The sequence below is a fragment of the Vigna radiata genome, chromosome 2 (assembly GCF_000741045.1).
Source record: "Vigna radiata var. radiata cultivar VC1973A chromosome 2, Vradiata_ver6, whole genome shotgun sequence".
Taxonomy (NCBI): Eukaryota; Viridiplantae; Streptophyta; class Magnoliopsida; order Fabales; family Fabaceae; genus Vigna; species Vigna radiata.
This window is the reverse complement of record NC_028352.1, coordinates 24,367,723-24,386,185: the sequence shown is the minus strand read 5'-3', so window position 1 is coordinate 24,386,185 and position 18,463 is coordinate 24,367,723. Positions and strand designations below refer to the sequence as shown.

The window sequence follows — 18,463 nt, the reverse complement described above, 5'->3', positions numbered from 1 at the left end:
GATTTGTAAGTGCAGGAAAGGATTACAAGCCCATTATCTCAAGGCTTGATGTACCCTACCGGACACTGATTGAAAAAGGCAGATATTGCTGAACATCTTTCCATTTAAATTAAAAGAATGGAAATGTACACAGCCTTCAGATAGGTTATTGGAAGAACAAACACACACTGCTTGTCCTCATCAAAATCTAGATTTATTCTGAATATGCAGAGCTCTTTATCTCTGATTTGGTTACACTTGAAAAGAGAATGAATTTTATTATTATCATTTATGTCTATTACATTCACCTTACACCTATTTGTAGCAATCTAATCTTAAAAAAAAGAAAAATAAGGAAACAATATATTGAAAAATAAACTAAAAGATTTTATAGATATTTTCTCATATTTTCTCTAATTAAGAAGATTTTCCTCTAATTACGACACTCCTACCTTGCCTACAAGATCTTGAAATCTATCCTGGGGAGCCCTTATGTTAAAATATCTATTATCAAAAGTTATGTAGGAACATGAGCTGCAATCACAACCTCTGTCTAGATTATCTTTGATGAAATGTCTATCAATCTCAATGTGTTTGGTCATGTCATGTTGTACTGGATTATGGGCAATGCTCATGACAGACTTATTGTCACATTATAGTTGCACAGGGTTGTCCACCTTGACTTTAAGGTCATCCAAAATGATTTTCATCCATAGTCCTTCACATATTCCTTGAGAAGAGCTCAGAATTCAGTTTCTGTAGTAGAACAAGATACTCTATCTTACTTTTTGCTCCTCCGCGTTACTAGACTATCTCCTAGAAACACACAATATCGAAAAGTAAATTTTTTGTCAGTAATAGAACCTACATAGTCAACATCAGTATATATTTTAATAGTCAATGTGTCTTCCCTTTTTAATAATAGTCCCTTTTCCTGGACTTGACTTCAAAAATTGAAGAATTTTGTCAAATGCTTGCATGTGTCTTTCTCTTGGATCATGCATAAATTGACTCACTACAATAATTGCATAAGCGTTGTTTGGTCTTGTATGTGATAGATATATCAATTTTCCTACCAATCACCGATGTTGCTAAAGGGAGCAATATGAGCGTTGATCCCAATCCATGATGTGTTTGTTTTTTATGATGATAATACATTGATAGTAACAACACATGGATGTTGTCATGACACAACATAAATATACATATGTGGATATGTACATGCTTATTGTGATTAATACATATGTAGACATACGGTTGATTCTCCATACTATTGATCATGATATGTTTTTTATCTTTGTATGCATCCTGTATGTTTCTGTGTGATGAAAACCACAAGCATTGACCTAATCGATTACAATGTTGTTGTAATCAATTAAGTTCCTCAGAAAACTTATGTTTTAAATTGTGACAAAACAACAAGTTTTGAATTGATTAAAACTCGTGTCTTTGCATACATCATTTTCAAATGTGCTGTGATGAGTTTTTGAAAAAAAAAAGTTTTCAAAATCTGTTTAAGTGCTTAGCTTAATCAATTACACAATTTATGTAATCAATTAAGTTTGTTATCTTTTGAAAACTGATTTCATGCTAGTCATAACCGTATTAACTGTCATATTTTTAAATATGTTTGACTAACATTAAATGCAAATCGATTACATTAATTGTGCATTCAATTTGACTAGTGTTAGTTAAATCTCTCTTACATACTAATTTTAATGTAATCGATTACATTACTAACATAATAGATTATTCTGCGTCTGCATGTTGAATTCTATGAATTGATGCATTACATGCAACTGTAACAACTTTTAATCATTTGTGCATTTAAATATCTGATATCTTATATATGAGGGAGTTTTTACAGGTTGCTTATTATACACTCCAAGAATCAAGAAGTGAAGAACTTGAAAAAACTTGAAGGATTCTTTTAGGAGATTTTAGAATGTGACTAACTGATTTTATCCGCACTATTGAGGTGTATCTGCATTGATTGGAAAAGGATTTTGGAATCGTTGATTGTGTTGTTTTCCTGTTTGTGCATGACAGGAAGAAAAGTGAGGAGCTCTTGGACTTTTAAAGGTGTTTCTCAAAGGGGTTCTACAGCAAGAACGTGTGGTTCTGTGTGCGCATGTGTTTTCTTTCTTATATTTGATTATGAGTGTGGTTCTGTGTGCGCATGTGTTTTCTTTCTTATATTTGATTATGAGTGGGGAAGGTGTTTACATTTGAGAGAGCTTTGTAAAACCTTTGGAAAGATCATTCAATCTAAGGTTGATTGGAAGGGAAACTACATGTAGGCATTGAGGCCGAACCAGTATAAATTTGTTGTTTGTATCTCTTTCATTCTCTCTTTACATTTCATTGCATTATACATTTTACTTACAACGCAAGAAAGTTTTAAAAATCATTCTAACTTTGCAAAAATATTTGAAAAGTCTGTGTTTTATAAATCACCAATTCACCCCCTCTTGGTGTTGAGAAACAAGCTTCTTTATTTCTAACAATTGATATTGGGCCTTCTCTATAAGAACACTTTCTTTCTTTACTTCCAATTCTGTGATTCTGTTCTATTAGAATTGTTGAAGTTCTACAGTTCTATTAGAATTGTTGAAGTTCTACATCTCAGCTTTCCGTTCTTGAAGTAAGCAAACTCTATTCCAATAAAATATTTGACTTTACCTAGATCTTTCATTTCAAATTGGGCTACCAAATTTTCTTTTAACACTAATTTTTTTGTTTCATTATCTCTTGCAATAATCATATACTTAAGATTTAAGACTGATAAAAATATTCTAGAGGGCTTAATGATCCCTCTCATGTTCTGCCATTTATAATAATAAAGAGATGATACAATANGGAGATAGAAGGNNAAGAGACTGTCCTAGACTACTAGGTACAGAACTAGGTAAAACCATTAAACTTCTGCAGACTAGCCTAAATGATAATACCTATATGTAATGATTCCAACACTCCCCCTCAAACTGGAGCATACAAATTGTATGTACCAAACTTGGAACAAATAAACTCAATCCGAGGTCCCCTCAATGACTTAGTCAACACATCTGAGAGTTGGTCATTTGATCCAACAAACTCGGTGCATATTTCTTTTGACAATAACTTTTCCCGAACAAAATGACAATCAATCTCTATATGTTTAGTTCTCTCATGAAATACTGGATTTGATGCAATGTGAAGTGTAGCTTGGTTATCACAATACATCTTCATATTCTAAATGTCACAGAAGTTAAGCTCTTGAAGGAACTGTTTCACTCATATAAGTTCACATGTTAGTGATGCCATTGCCCTATATTCAGCTTCAGCTGTTGAACGAGCCACTACATTTTGTTTCTTACTTTTCCATGAGATAATGTTTCCTCCAAGGAAAACACAATATCCAGCAGTAGATCGTCTATCAATAGGAGAACCTGCCCAATCGGCATCACAATATCCTGAAACTTGAAGGCTTCCTTTCTCTTCATATAACAACCCTTGCCCGGGAGCCTTCTTTAAATACCTTAGGATTCGAATGATAGCATTCCAATGGCCAACACATGGAGCTTGTATGAACTGACTAACCACTCCAACAGCAAAAGATAGATCTGGCCTTGTAATAGTGAGATAGATTAGTTTTCCAACAAGTCTCCTATATCTCTCCGGGTAGGAAAATAACTCACCTTCCTCGGTTGTTAATTTTTTGATTTGGGTCCATAGGACTGTCAACCGGTCTACAATCAATCATGCCTGTTTCTTGCAAAATATCCAGGGCATACTTCCTTTGGGAGATTACAACTCCATCTTTTGACTGAGCTACTTCAATGTCTAAGAAGTATTTGAGGCTTCCAAGATCTTTGGTTTGGAAATGTCTACACAAGTACTCCTTTAGTTGAGATATTCCAGCAGTATCATTTCCTGTAATAACGATATCATCAACATATACGATCAAGTAAACACATTTCCCGAGAGAGAAATGATAATAAAAGACTGAATGATCTGCTTCACTGCGTTTTAACCCAAATTTTTGAACAATTGAGCTGAACTTTCCAAACCAAGCACGTGGAGATTGCTTGAGCCCATATAGAGATCGGTTCAATTTACAAACCATACCAGACTCCCCCTGAGCAACAAACCCAGGAGGTTGCTCCATATAAACCTCTTCCTTAAGATCACCATGGAGAAAGGCATTTTTGATATCCAACTGATGAAGTGGCCAATGACAAATGGCTGTTATGGCGAAGAACAAGCGAATGGTAGTCATCTTGGCCATGGGAGAAAAGGTGTCACAATAATCAAGAGCATAAACCTGAGTGTACCCTTTTGCAACCAACCAAGCTTTGAGCCGATCAATGTCACCATTAGGGCCGACTTTAATTGCATATACCCATCGACAACCAACAGCCTTTTTGCCTGGGGGAAGTGGCACTAGCTCCCAAGTATTACTGTGGTCAAGAGCCTGCATTTCGTCAATCATGGCTTGTCGCCATCCAGGATGATCAAGTGCTTCTTTCACATTTTTAGGTACAACCACAGGGGATACTGAGGATAAAAGGGAATAAAAGGAGGGCGACACTCTGTGATAGCTAAGAAAATTATAAATGCGATGAGGATTTCGAGTGGAACGAATACCTTTTCTGAGAGCAATGGGCCAACCAGAATCAGCTTCACCAGGAGGCATGACAGGAGATGGAGACGGAGAAGAATTTGAAGGAGGAGATCCGCCATTGTCTAGAGGACTGCCCACGGGAGTACTGTGTTGGGAGATATCAATATGTGGAGAGGAAGGTTCGGGAGGACTTTGAGCATGACTTGAATTGACAAGGACATTGGAGACATTGGACTCAACCATTGGAAGAGGAAGGACCTGTTGGAGGATATGAACATCTTGAACAGATGGAGAGAAGAAAGGTGTATGTTCAAAGAATGTGACATTGGCAGACATGTAGTACTTCCAGGTTTCAGGAGAGTAACACCGATACCCTTTTTGAAGCCGAGAATAGCCTAAAAAGACACACTTGATTGCACGAGCAGAGAGTTTGTCTAACCCTAGAGACATGTCGTGAACAAAACACACACAACCAAAAACGCGAGGAGGGGTGTGAAAGAGAGGACCATTGGGAAAAAGAATGGAGAAAGGGACTTTATTACTAAGAGAGGAGGATGGCATCCTATTAATAAGAAAACATGCAGTTAAGATGGCATCCCCCCAGTGATGAACAGGAATATGGGCACACCAAGTAAAAGGGTACGAGCAGTTTCAACCAAGTGTCTATTTTTTCTTTCGGCTATACCATTTTGCTGGGGTGTATGAGGACAAGTGGACTGATGCAAAATACCATGGGTGCTAAGGATTGCAGAAAAAAGAGGATGAGAAATACTCTTTAGCATTATCACTTCTTAAGATTTTAATCACTTGACCAAATTGGTTCTTGATTTCATTCAAAAATGAGGTGAAGATGGGTAACAATTCAGAGCGATCTTTCATTAGATAAACCCAAGTACATCGAGAATACTCATTAATAAATGTAACAAAATACTGAAAACCAAAAGAAGAGACGCGACTAGGTCCCTAGACATCAGAGTGAATGATAGAAAAACTAGAAGTACACATTGATTGAGACCTTTTAGGAAAGACAGATCTAACATGTTTTCCTAGTTGACAAGACTCACAATAAGTGCACTGTGGACGTCCCCGACCTCCACGTCCTCCTCCTCTAGTGCCACGTCCTCCTCTTCCTCGTGTGGCAACCATGGCAGATGGTTCCAATGTTTCATCAGCTTCCTGAGATTGAGGCACTGGAACGCGAAGAAGACGTGTGGTCAATGCTTCCAAGGAAGGGACTTCATGGCTTGTCAGGACTTGATCTCTGATGTGATTCAAATCTGGATGCAATGCACGGAGGATCATCACCATATAATACTTGTCAAGCTTCTTCTTGATTTCTTCTGGAGATTCCACTTCCAAGAACATTCTCAACTCTTCTATAGCTGCTTGAGCTTCGGTCATGAAGGAGACCATATCATGGTCTTGCATTTTGAGACTTGCACGCTTATTTGCCGTATCATATAGACGTTGAATATCATTAGCATAAATGCTTTGAGCCTTCTTCCAAAACGAGTGACATGTTTTGAAGGCTCTAAGAGATATCAAAAGTCGTGGCTCCACAGACTGCCACCTGTTTCCACTGTATAGCTTTTTCATAAGGTACTTGGCTTCCATCCTGTTCAAGGTGGTCATAATGGCCTTGACCGAGAAACCACATTTCCACAGCTGCAGACCAAGATAAATAATTTTTCCCATTTAGTTTTTCCGAAGTGATCGAAGGACTTCCTGAGAGGGAAAGAACACTTCCAGACGCCATTCTGGATAAAAAATAAGAGACGGAGGGCGCGACAGTGAAGAACTTGAAAAAAGCAACTGTGACAAACCAAATCACCCTCGGGTTCTTCAAGGGGAGCTTCAAGACTTCACGGCAACCAGGTTTTGAGGGTCAGAACAGAGAGGAGACCCAGGCGAGTGCTATGGAGGTCTCGCGGCGACTTTCCGGAGAGCAGAGGGTGGCGCGTGGACGGTACGCGCCAGTTCGCAGCACACAAAGAAGTTGCGCGTGGCGGAGCGTGGAGGAGAATCCGGCGAACCCACTGGTGGGGTTGGCTGTCGCTCGAGGAGGCGGTCTAGATCCAGTGGTCGCCGGTCGGAACTGTGACGGCGAACGGCGGCGAACGACGGCGGACGACGGCGAACAGCAGCGCACGACAGCGGGCAGAGATGGCGGACAACCAAGTTAAGAACTTCAAACTCAAACTGCACTTGACAGTTGCAGATAGTCGTGAGACAGCCGCGGACAAGGGCAAATGGCACCGGACAGATGCGAACAACAGTGCTGGTGGACAACCAGGACGAAAACCAGAGCAAGATGAACCTGCTCTGATACCAACTTAAGATTTAAGATTGATAAAAATATTCTAGAGGGCTTAATGATCCCTCTCATGTTCTGCCATTTATAATAATAAAGAGATGATACAATAANGAGATAGAAGGTCAAGAGACTGTCCTAGACTACTAGGTACAGAACTAGGTAAAACCATTAAACTTCTGCAGACTAACCTAAATGATAATACCTATATGTAATGATTCCAACACATATCATCCATATAGACAAGCAACAAAGTGAGTTCTTTTGTAGAAGAGTGCTTTATGAATAAGTATGATCTCCTTGGCTTTGTTTGTATCCCAAGGAAACCATTGCTTTTGTAAATCTTCCAAACCTAGGGGATTGCTTAAGACCATACAATGCTTTCTTTAAGAAGCATAACTTGCTTCTTTCATTTTTTATTTCAAAACCTCATGATATCTCCATGTACACTTCCTCTTCTAGATTTCCATGAAGAAAGAAATTCTTCACATCCAACTGGCATAAGTTTTAATTAAAATGAGCAGCCAAAGCGAAAACAACTTGAATTGTATTCCCCTTTGCCACTACGGCAAACGTCTCCTCATAGTCAATCCCATAAGTACCATTATCAGACCTAATTCTTGATATTTTTTCCAAATTGATTTTGGACAAGACAGAAAAAATTAAAAGAAGTTTGATTCCACGTGACACGAGTACAATCCTTAATAAAGGTAACGAAACCATTTCACTTCAGAAATAAATTCTATGACAAGACTCCAAACGTCAGAGTGAATAAATGAAATGGAGAAGTACTCTTTTTTTTTACTAATAGGATAAGAAGCACGATTGTGATTTGACAACGGACAAATATCACAACTAAAAAACTCATCAAAGTCCTTGGTAAACAAATGGGGAAATAAAGACTTCATAAAATTGAATGAGGGATGCCCAAACATTTAATGATGTAGCAATATTTAGGAATTTGCCCACGTCTCAAATGTAGCTTGTTGACTCATGATTTTTTCTTTTGCTTTGGTCATCATACTAAAAGATACAACCCACTTTGCTCCTTAGCAGTTAAAATCGTCTTCCTCGTGGCAAGGTCATGAAAAACACAATAAGCTGACAAAAATGTTACTAAACAATTTAAATCCTTTCATTTTTGTCCAGAGATAAGACTATTGATTAATTGTGGAACATATAAAACATCCTTTAATATAATAGATGATTCAAAAATTATATTCCGAGAGCCGCGTATAGGTATATCATGACCATTCACAACGATAATAAGTTGTTCTCTATTTCTTTTACCATGAGTTGAAGGACACACGGAAAGGTATCATATGATCAGTTTTTCCTGAATCAAGAATCCAAATACCTTAAGACACAAGACCAACAATACTGAAATAAATCTTACCTTTCATGGACAAAGCACGTGATCCAGAAAACTTATTCATTAACTCAACCATTGCTTTCAAGTGCTCGAGTTCCTCCTTATAAGCTTCATATCAAGATTTGGTGGTAATGAAGTACTCGATTGATTGGTGGTTGTTCTGATGTAGTACGATTTACCCATCTTTGAGTAGACCCTTTGTTGTTTCCCATGCGCTTGAGAACATTATTTCTTCATGGAATTTGAAGCACATTACCTTGGTATGTCCAGATCTTCTACAATATGAACAATAGTCTCAACAATTACATTTTCCAAACGACTTTCCTTCAGCATTTGTTCACTTGTGGACTCCCTTTTCAATTCTCATGGTAGAGCCTATGTTGGAGTTTCCCCATCAAGCATAATAGCTCTCTGAGTTTTTTCCCCTCTTATCATAAAAAATACTTTTAATAGGAATGGTAATTTTTCTCTTCTTAAGATTTGTACCTGGATTGGGTCATATTCATGATTCAGGTGATGGAGAAATTTAAAGATTCTTCCTCTTTCCACAACTTCAACATGTGCAACAACATCTGTTTTACACATCTTTATTGTTTGGTACTGATTTAGTCAATCCAAAGTCCATTCAGGATTTCGTGATACTCTAATACAGAAAGGGAGCCCTGCTTCGTATTAAGTATCCTACTCTCAATGTCATAACATGCAACAAAATCCTTTTTTAGGGTTTAGGGGTTTAGGATTTTAGGGTTTAGGGTTATCTCAGGAATCATGGAATGTCACATCCAAGTCATAATTAGTGAATCTTCATTGTCCCAAATTGGAAACTTTGTGACGTCTGGTCCTAGCCCTCGCCCATCTATGTGATCTAGTCTTGAACGTCCCTTGAGAATCCTTCGGATGTCCTGGCTTCATTGTAAGAAATTCCGACCATCCAACCAATAGGAACCCACCACATTTGTAAGACCATTAGGACCCAAAGGAATAATTTTTACCTCCGACATCCCTTGGAAATCAATGAAGTGTCTCCAGTGATCCTATTTGAGATGACGACGACGTGTGGGCTACATCGGGAAAAAGGAGCAGAGCTCAAAACTCAAATCTACTCGTGGAACGAACTCAAGAAGCTTTGGCGACCCTTTTTGCGATGGTGGAGACGAGTGGGTCTCACTAGAACTAGGCTCGTGGGCTACACGTGTCGATAAAACGGTGGTGGCGACGCGTGGTGATGTGTTTCCTACAGCGATTTCCACCATTGTGTTCGTTGTAGTTGGGCACACCTTTTTTCCCTATCAACGACACCGATGGCTACGGCGATAGCCATAGTGGCTAGACAGCGATGGCAATGGCTACTATTGCAATGGAAACGGAGTTATGATACCAACTTGAAAAGAGAATTAATTTTATTATTATCATTCATGTCTATTACATTCTCCTCACACCTATTTGTAATGACATAATTTTCCAAAAGAGGAAAATAAGGAAACAATATTCTGAAATATGAAGTAGAAGATTCTATAGATATTTTCTCTAACTAGAAAGATTTTACAAATATTTTCTCTAATTAGAAAGATTCTCCCCTAATTACAACAGTAAATTTTGTAATTAGTCCTTAACTTAGCTCCCTTATCACTGTTGGAGATTCCATATCAACTAGAGATATAGTCAAATTATAGTATACAAGTGAGTATAACTTTACCTTACAAGCTGGTTTGTAGAATTAAGTTAGTTTAAAATTATCTTTCTAAAATGATATCGAAGCCAATCCTAATGGAAGTTGTTGGGCCTGTTAAACTATTATTGATACCACACTTGAAAAGCCAAGTCCTCAACATGGGTGTTAGAGATCCTAAATGGATTAGAGATATGATCAAATTATAATATATAAACCTTACAAGTTGGTTTCGAAGGGTTGGATTAGGCCTAAATTCACTTTACAAGAACTGTAATTACCTGAATTGGAATTGTTGGAAGTCCCACATCGGATAGAGATAAGGTCAATTTATAATATATAAGTGGGGTGCAGACCTCACCTTACAAGCCGGTTTTGTAGGGTTGAGTTAGGCCTAGAATCCACTTCTAACATGGTATCAGAGCCTGGTTAGAGCCTATCCTAGCGATATTTGTTGGGCAGATTGTTCCACCCGCTATTGGGCCGTTATCGGACCACCCATTAATATCTAGTCTCACGATCGATATGTATATACATCGACGTGAGGGGGGTGTGTTGGAAGTCCCACATCGGATAGAGATAAGGCCAATTTATAATATATAAGTGGGGTACAGACCTCACCTTACAAGCCGGTTTTGTGGGGTTAAGTTAGGCCTATAATCCACTTCTAACAAGAATGATTTCTGTCTATGTAATTCTAGTGCTCTATCTAATTTATGGAAAGTAAAATATACAAAGCATTTTCCCGAGGGAGAGAAAGAGTCTTAGAGAAGAGAGAAGGGGAAAAATAAAGAAAGAACACTTTCGTTATATTGATTTACCAAATCTCACACATAAAAAAGTACCATCCTCCTAAGGACCCTCCAACAAAAATTTTCCCTCTTGCAAACAATTGCCTTCTTCTCTTCTACCTCTCCAACTATGAAAGATAATTACCTACTTCTAACAATTTAAAGTGCCCAACAAGCCCTTAGACATGATTATTCTAAGTACTCTCTAGAAACGTATCAATGTCATCTCCTAAGTGTTCAACATTGTCCTCAAAGAAAGGATTGGAGATTCCCCTACCAAATGCATGCATGAATGTTTTTCATTAAATTGCTTTGCAACATAAATATTAGGCAATCTTGGACATAACAAAAGGTTATGAACAATGGTACCAGTTACTAACAATGGTATCAATATTAACAGAACAATTAAATCAACAAACTTTGCACAATGATTATATTACTCAGAGATTTGCATTTGACATGTTACATATACAAGTACATACTTTCAATATTGTCATCAGTATTCATTCTTTGTGTTATCTTGTTTCCCTGGCCAATGTCACGAAGCTCCACCTATCATCAACAAACTAGTATTTGTTACAAATGTAGTTGATTGAGAGAGTCCCGAGTAACAACATACAACTTTAACTGATAACAAGAGCATTAGTAAGACCTCCTTTAATTGTTGTATTTCCTTAATAAAGATCGACCCAAAGGTGTTATCATCTAAATATAAGACAAGGGCTTCTCCATTTTCAATTTTTACGGAACCATGTAACAAGTTTCTAAAAAAACCAAATAAGAAATAGTAAGGACAAAAAATTCAAACCCTAAATGTACACCCTCTCTTAAGTGCCTGAGTAAGGGACGTAACTAGAACGCTTTCTCACACACTCTCATAGAGAAGGAATAAAGGAAAAATAGCTGAATAAACCTCTTTTACTAAATGATAAATACGGAATCAAAGAAAGCAGCCAATAATAGGGAGTATAACCTTCGTCAGCTATCCTGAGAGCATAACCTCTCTTATAAACTCACAATTCAAAAGCATACCATCACCCTAGACTGTAACGTTATTTATACTAAAGTATTTCCTGCCCATCTCTTACTAAATATCCCTCTAGAATATATCTATATTTAATGCAAATATCCCCCTATATAATCTCCTAGTATCTATCATTAATTATAAATATTATATATTGTATATTTCTTTAGATTATATATTTATTTCCTATAGTTATCTTGTACTGGTCTTGAATCGTTGTTGCATCTTCCTAGCACCTTCTTTACCCCCTTCTTGCCACTCCACCAAAACTTGGTGTAAAATCTCCTCTCCCTGTTGAAATTGTCTCCTGTCTAATACACGTACTGGCCAAAAATTTGGTCCTTCTGCTTGCAGCTCCTCGGGCAACTCCTTTTCCACCCTTTTATCCCCCACAGCCTTCTTTAATTGAGAAACGTGGAACACCGAGTGAATTCGGGCTGTTTCTGGTAGTTTGAGTCTAAATGCCACCTGTCCCACTTGTTGTAACACTTGAAATGGACCAAAGTATCGTGGAGATAACTTTGGATGAAGACGAGTGGGCATTGAAACTTGTCGGTGTGGTCTAATCTTTAAATAGACCCAATCATCTACTTTTATATCCACTTCTCTCCTTTTCTTGTTTGCCTGCCAAGCCATTAAATCCTGGGCCCTGTTTAAATGAAATTTCAGTTGCTTGAGTGCTTCGTCACATGTCATCAAATCTTGTGCCACGGCTTCTACAGGTGTTTCACCCGGAACGAATCTAATGAAGGATGGAGGATTCCTACCATACACGGTTTCAAATGGCGTACATCTCGCGAATCCTTGGTAACTGGTGTTGTACCAAAACTCTGCCCAAGGTAACACGGCATACCAGTTCTTTGGTTGTTCGGAGCAAAAACAACGTAAATACCCGTCAATTATCCTGTTAACCACCTTCGTCTGTCCATCCGTCTCAAGATGGTAGGCGATGCTCATTTTGAGCTGGGTGCCCTGCACCTTGAATATCTCCCTCCAAAATATGCTTAGAAACAACGGGTCTTGATCACTGACGATGGAGACTGGTATACCATGCAATTTGATGATTTCCCTGGTGATTACTGCCATGGTTTTAGCTGAGAAGGGGTGTTTCAACACCACAAAATGGGCATACTTGCTCATTCTACCTACAACTACCAAGATAGCATCATATCCCTACGATTTGGGTAGTTTCACAATAAAATCCAAGCTTATCTCCTCCCACACGGCTTGAGATATTGGTAATGATTATAATAGCCCCTGAGGAGATGTTGTCATGTATTTATGTTGCTGACACATAATGCAACCAGCAACATACTCCGTAATAGTCTTCTTCATGCCCACCCAATACAAGGATTGGGCTATCCTCCGATACGTCCGGTACACACCCGAGTGCCCCCCTATCTTGGTTACGTGGAATTCAGCGAGTAATTTCGGAATCCAGGCCGAGCTCCCAGATAACACCATTCTACCCTTATAGTGCAGCCTTTCTTTCTCCAAGGTACACGAGGCATGCGAGTTGGGATCCATCTTTAGATCAGTTATCATCTTCTTTAATGTCTCATCCTCCTCCACTTCTCTCAAAAGTTCTTGGTAGTCTGGCCAAAACAGCTTGGATATCACCTGAAGCTCCTTCTCCTCCATTTCCCCCTCATCTCTCCTTGAAAGAGCGTTAGCAGCCCTGTTGGTTGTCCCCTTTTAGTAAACAACCTCGAAGTCATACCCCATAAGTTTTGCCAGCCAATTTTGCTGGTTCTGTGTGGTTATTCGTTGCTCCATCAAGTACTTCAAGCTACGTTGATCGGTGTGTATCGTGAACTGTTTGCCCACCAAGCATGGCCTCCAATGTTGGATGGCTAAAACTAAAGCCATCAGCTCCTTCTCGTATATCGATTTGCTCCGAGATCCCTCCGACAAAGCTTTGTTGAAAAAAGCAATGGGTCTTTTGTTTTGGGTTAAAACAGCTCCTACTCCTCCTGAGGCGTTGCACTCAATGCGGAATTCCTGATTGAAATCAGGTAATGCTAAGACTGGGGCGGTAGTTATTGCAACTTTCAAGTTATCCATAGCTATCCTTGCCTCTGTGGACCATTCAAACTTGCCCCTTTTTAGTAATTTTGTCAAAGGCTTTGCTAGCTTCCCGTACCCGACTACGAAACGTCTATAGTATCCTGTCAATCCTAGGAAGCCTCTCAAAGCTTTCAAAGTCCTTGGCTCATCCCACTCCATGGCTGCCTTCGTCTTCTCGCTATCCATCTCAACACCCTGTTCAGAAATTTGGTGGCCCAGGTAACTAATCTTCCTTCTCCCGAACTCACACTTCTTTTGGTTTACCACCCATCCGTTCTGCTCTAATAGTTGCAACACCATACCCAATTGCTTCAAATGGTCGGACCACGATGGGCTGTAAATGAGGATGTCATCAAAAAATACCAACACCCACCTCCTGAGATATGGTTGCAATAAGTTGTTCATAATGCTTTGAAAAGTAGTCGGTGCATTCATGAGACCAAAGGGCATCACAAGGAACTCAAAATGGCCATGATGTGTTTGAAACGCCATTTTATGCACATCCCTTTCTTCCATTCGAATCTGGTAGTAACCAGACTTCAAATCGATCTTCGAAAAGTATCGTGCCCCCTTCAACTCGTCCAATAATTCCTCAATCACAGGTATGGGAAACTTGTCTGGAACTGTGGCTTTATTTAGAGCTCGGTAATCAACGCAAAAGCGTCAGCTCCCATCCTTCTTCTTCACAAGGATGACCGGACTAGAGAATGGGCTCGAACTAGGTTTGATAACTCCCGCCCGAAGCATATCTTCTACCTGACGCTCAATCTCGCCTTTCATGAGATGCAGATATCTATATGGCCGCACATTTATTGGGTCGACACCTTCCTTCAATTGAATGCGGTGCTCCTTGCTACGTGTCGGAGGCAACCTTTGCATGTCATGAAATAGCCGATAGTGCATTTGTAGCAGGCTTTCCAACTCATGTCTCTGTTCTCTTGTCAAATTAGCTCCCCACTCACGTCTCTGTTCTCCTGTCAAATCAACTCCCCACTCATGGGTTTCTTCTGTCTCCACTACGCACAGATTCCAAACCACCACCCATGAGTCAGCATCCACTACCTTCAAAAGGCTCTTTGGTTTCACCAGCTAGCGCGCTAAGGCCGAATCACCCCTGATCTGAACCTTCTTTTCTCCTACTTGATATTCCATCGTCATTTTACCCCAATTTGTTCTCACCTCTCCCAGTTTCGCCAGCCATGCAACACCAAGAATCACGTCAACTCCCCCTGACTCAAACACATAAAATTCCTCTTCCACGTCGACCCCTTCCAATCGCACCTTCACCCTTTGACATCGTCCCTGAATGATTTTCTTATGCCCATCGCCTGAGCTTACTGAGTACGTCGGAGTATCCGCCACCGACAACCTAAGCTCCTCCTTCAGCCCTTTACTAATGTAGTTGTGACTGGCCCCGCTGTCGATCAACACTACAACCTCTTTGTCACCAATTCTGCCTTTCAACTTCCAGGTCTTCGTGGACGTCAACCCTTCCGCCGAACACATCAAGAGCTCCATCAGCTTCTCCTCCAGGTTGGTAATTTCCTCGTTAATGTCCGCCTCCTCATCCTCCGCCAACAAAAGTACTCTCAAACTCTTATCTGGGCACCGATGTACCAATACCTGCGCATCTAAAACAACGCCCCTCTTCTTTCCTTTTGAGAAATTTTGGGTACGGTAAGTTTCTCACCGTCCTCCCTCGATTATCGCCCTCATTCTTACTGTTCCCCCTCGTCATTGTGTTCGCCATAACCCTGTCTGTTCACGCTGGACCTCCACCCTCTGTTCTCCCACTCTGTTTTGTCGTCGGTCTATTCAGGTTCGATCGCGTCACAATGCCACTGATCGTGAACCGAATGGGTTGATCTTGACCCCACCCAGGTAATTTCCCTGTGCTCTCACTATCGCGTCTTCCACATCACGTGCAACCCGCATCGCCTCCATTAAATCGGGTGGGTTCTGGATCCTCACCTGACCCTTCACGTCCTTTCGCAATCTGGTGAGGAAATAACCAAGTAGTTGCTCCTCAGGTATTCCCCTAGTCTGGCTCGTCAACACCTCAAAATTGCAAACGAATTCTTCCGCTGTACCCTCCTATCTCAATGTAGCCAATCTCTCGAAAACTGTCCCCCTAAATCCACCATCGAAACTGTTGATCATCGCCGCCTTCAATCTGTCCCAAGAACGGTTTCTTGTTTTTTCTTTCCAAAATGTAAACCAGTACGCCACACTCCCCTCCATACTCACGTACGCGACCTCATCATTTGTCACCTTTTGGATGTCAAAGAATCTCTCCGGTCTGTTAAGCCAACTAAGAGGCTTTTCTCCATCGAATGTCGGCAATTCCACCTTCTTCTGCCAAGGCTTCTGTTCCATCCCCCTACCACCAGTTCCTCCATTTTCCTTACCCCTCACTACTCGATGTTGATTGTCGTTCACCAAACTGTCATCCGAGCTTCCCTCCTTTTGATTGGCACGCGTACCCAAAATCTTCATAATATGTTGTAAGTCTCGTCGTACCGCTGCCGATTCAGCCTTCATCCCCTCCATCGTAATCTCAATGGCCTCCAATCTTGCCTCAGGATCAGTCTCCATTTCTCGCGACACGTAGCTTCTCACCCCAATTGGATCCGACACGTCGGATCAAATTGATAGGTTTCCAATTAAGAAACCTAATCAAGACTCACCCTCTCACCCACAGAAAAGACACCGGAACTCTGAGAAACCTCGCTGGTATTATTAGACAATAGAAGAATACAAGAATAGGAGCAATGATGGGGAGCCTATCCTCCCCCCAACAGGAACAACAATCCTGTTCAGAATACACCAAACGTCCAAAAGATAGCTTCTACAACTAACACTCCTATTTATACAACCTATTCCCGCCCTTGTCTAACTGCCAAAACAGCTAGAGAACTAATGTTTCGTTCTCCTCTCATATACTAATAACCTCTTATTAGTTAGGCTGCTTCCTCGCCGCTTCCAACCTTTCGATCATCTCGTGCCTCGCCTTCTAACTCTCAACCACCTCGCACCCTGTCTTCTACCGTTCAGTCAGCTCGTGTCTCGCCTTCTACCTCTCGGCCACCTAGCACCCCGTTTTCTACCGTTCGCTCGTGTTCCGCCTTCTATCGTTCGGCCACCTTGTACATTGTCTTCTACCGTTAGGTCCTCTTCTCCTCTCATAAATTTTCCAGTCCCTAACATTACCCACCGCCTGATGATCAACCTTGTCCCCAAGGTTGAAGTCCGGATATTGGTCTCAAATGGTAAGCACGTCTTTCCAGGTTGCTCCATCCGGTCCTCCTTCTTGCCATTCTACTAACACTTGTTGCACTTCATCCTAACCTTGTCGTATCAGTCTTCTATCCAAAATGCTGATCGGCCAAAAAGATGGTCCTCTGCCTGAATATAGGGATGGCAACAGGTCGGGTTCGGGTCGGATAGTGTGATACCCGAACCCGAACCCGACCCGCATAAAAAAAATCAGCGGATTTTTTTTAACCCGCGGATACCCGTTGGATACCCGTTTCAACCCACAATTTTTTTTAGAAAAAATATTTTGATTTTTAGAAAAGTGTTTAAATTAAATTGAAAAAAAAAAAAAAACATTATTTTGTGAAACATAATTAGGATAAACGTTTATATAATTATTTTATGAAACAGGCCAAAAATCCAAATCATTCTTTTATTATTAATTTTATTTTTAAAATGGCCAGGATCCAAACATTTTTTTAAATTTTCTTTCATAACCTAAGATGGGCCAAGCCCAAACCCTTTTTTTTAGGGTTTCTCCTTTTCCTCCCCATTTGGTACAGTGTAGGAGAAGTTCCTGGCAGCCGCTTCTTCTCCAGCGAAGAGTAACCTTCACACCGTAGCCAACTGCTTCTTCCCCAGAGCTTGATCTATAACCCCACACCGCAGGCCACCAAATCTTTTTCCCTGTGAAGAACGAAACAGAAACGAAAAGAAAACGGGGAAGGAAACTTCACGAATGGGCGGTCGTCGGGATCCAAGAACAAGCCGAAGCCGCCAATGATGATCACCAGGGAGAGTGCCAGTTATGCGTGTTCGATAGCATCGACGTGGTAGGCAATGACTGCGACGTGTTCGACAGCGTCGCCAGTTACATGTGGCGGTAACAATGCGAGATCTGTGTTTTGAACGGCAACAACGCGAGATCTGTGTTTTGTGCGGCAGCGGCACCGTGAGATCCTGTGGCAGTGTCGTTCATCAACGTGGCTTATGAAGGGTTAGAAGAAGAAGAGGTTGGCTTATGAAGGCTTAGAAGAAAAAGAAGAGGTTCAGATTTCTTGAGTTTGCGATGCTTGTGACCCTTCACAAGTAAAATTTAGGGTTTGAGGGTTCAACAGTTTAAAAAATAATTTAAAGGACTAAGGATAAAATTTATTTTCATTTTTCTAATTGGGTAGCGGGTACCCGCGGGTGTGGATAGTGTGATATCCAAACCCGATCCATTAACAAGCGTGAAAAACTGGATGTATCTGTGCGGTATCTAGTAGTTGCAGCTTAGAGGCCACTTCTCCAATTCTCTGCGTGACTTGGAAAGGTGGAAAGGTCCAAAATACCGTGCGGCTAACTTAGGATGCAATCGGGATGGCATGGAGGCCTGCCTGTGCAGTCGGA

The 18,463-nt window shown here is 40.5% G+C and overlaps 1 protein-coding gene across 4 annotated transcripts in view; it reads right to left on the bottom strand.

The window, feature by feature from the left end:
• LOC106756046 (elongation factor P-like) overlaps positions 1–18,463 on the bottom strand; it is a 38,930-nt gene that overhangs the window by 10,387 nt on the left and 10,080 nt on the right. For 2 of the 4 annotated variants that reach the window (XM_014638285.2, XM_022778898.1), the window contains exon 7: positions 11,208–11,277. In XM_014638285.2, coding sequence (XP_014493771.2) covers positions 11,208–11,277 — 70 coding nt within the window. Of the gene's footprint in view, positions 1–509; positions 796–11,207; positions 11,278–18,463 lie in introns of those variants that run through there. The other 2 variants (XM_022778899.1, XM_022778900.1) reach the window with 2 other exon arrangements.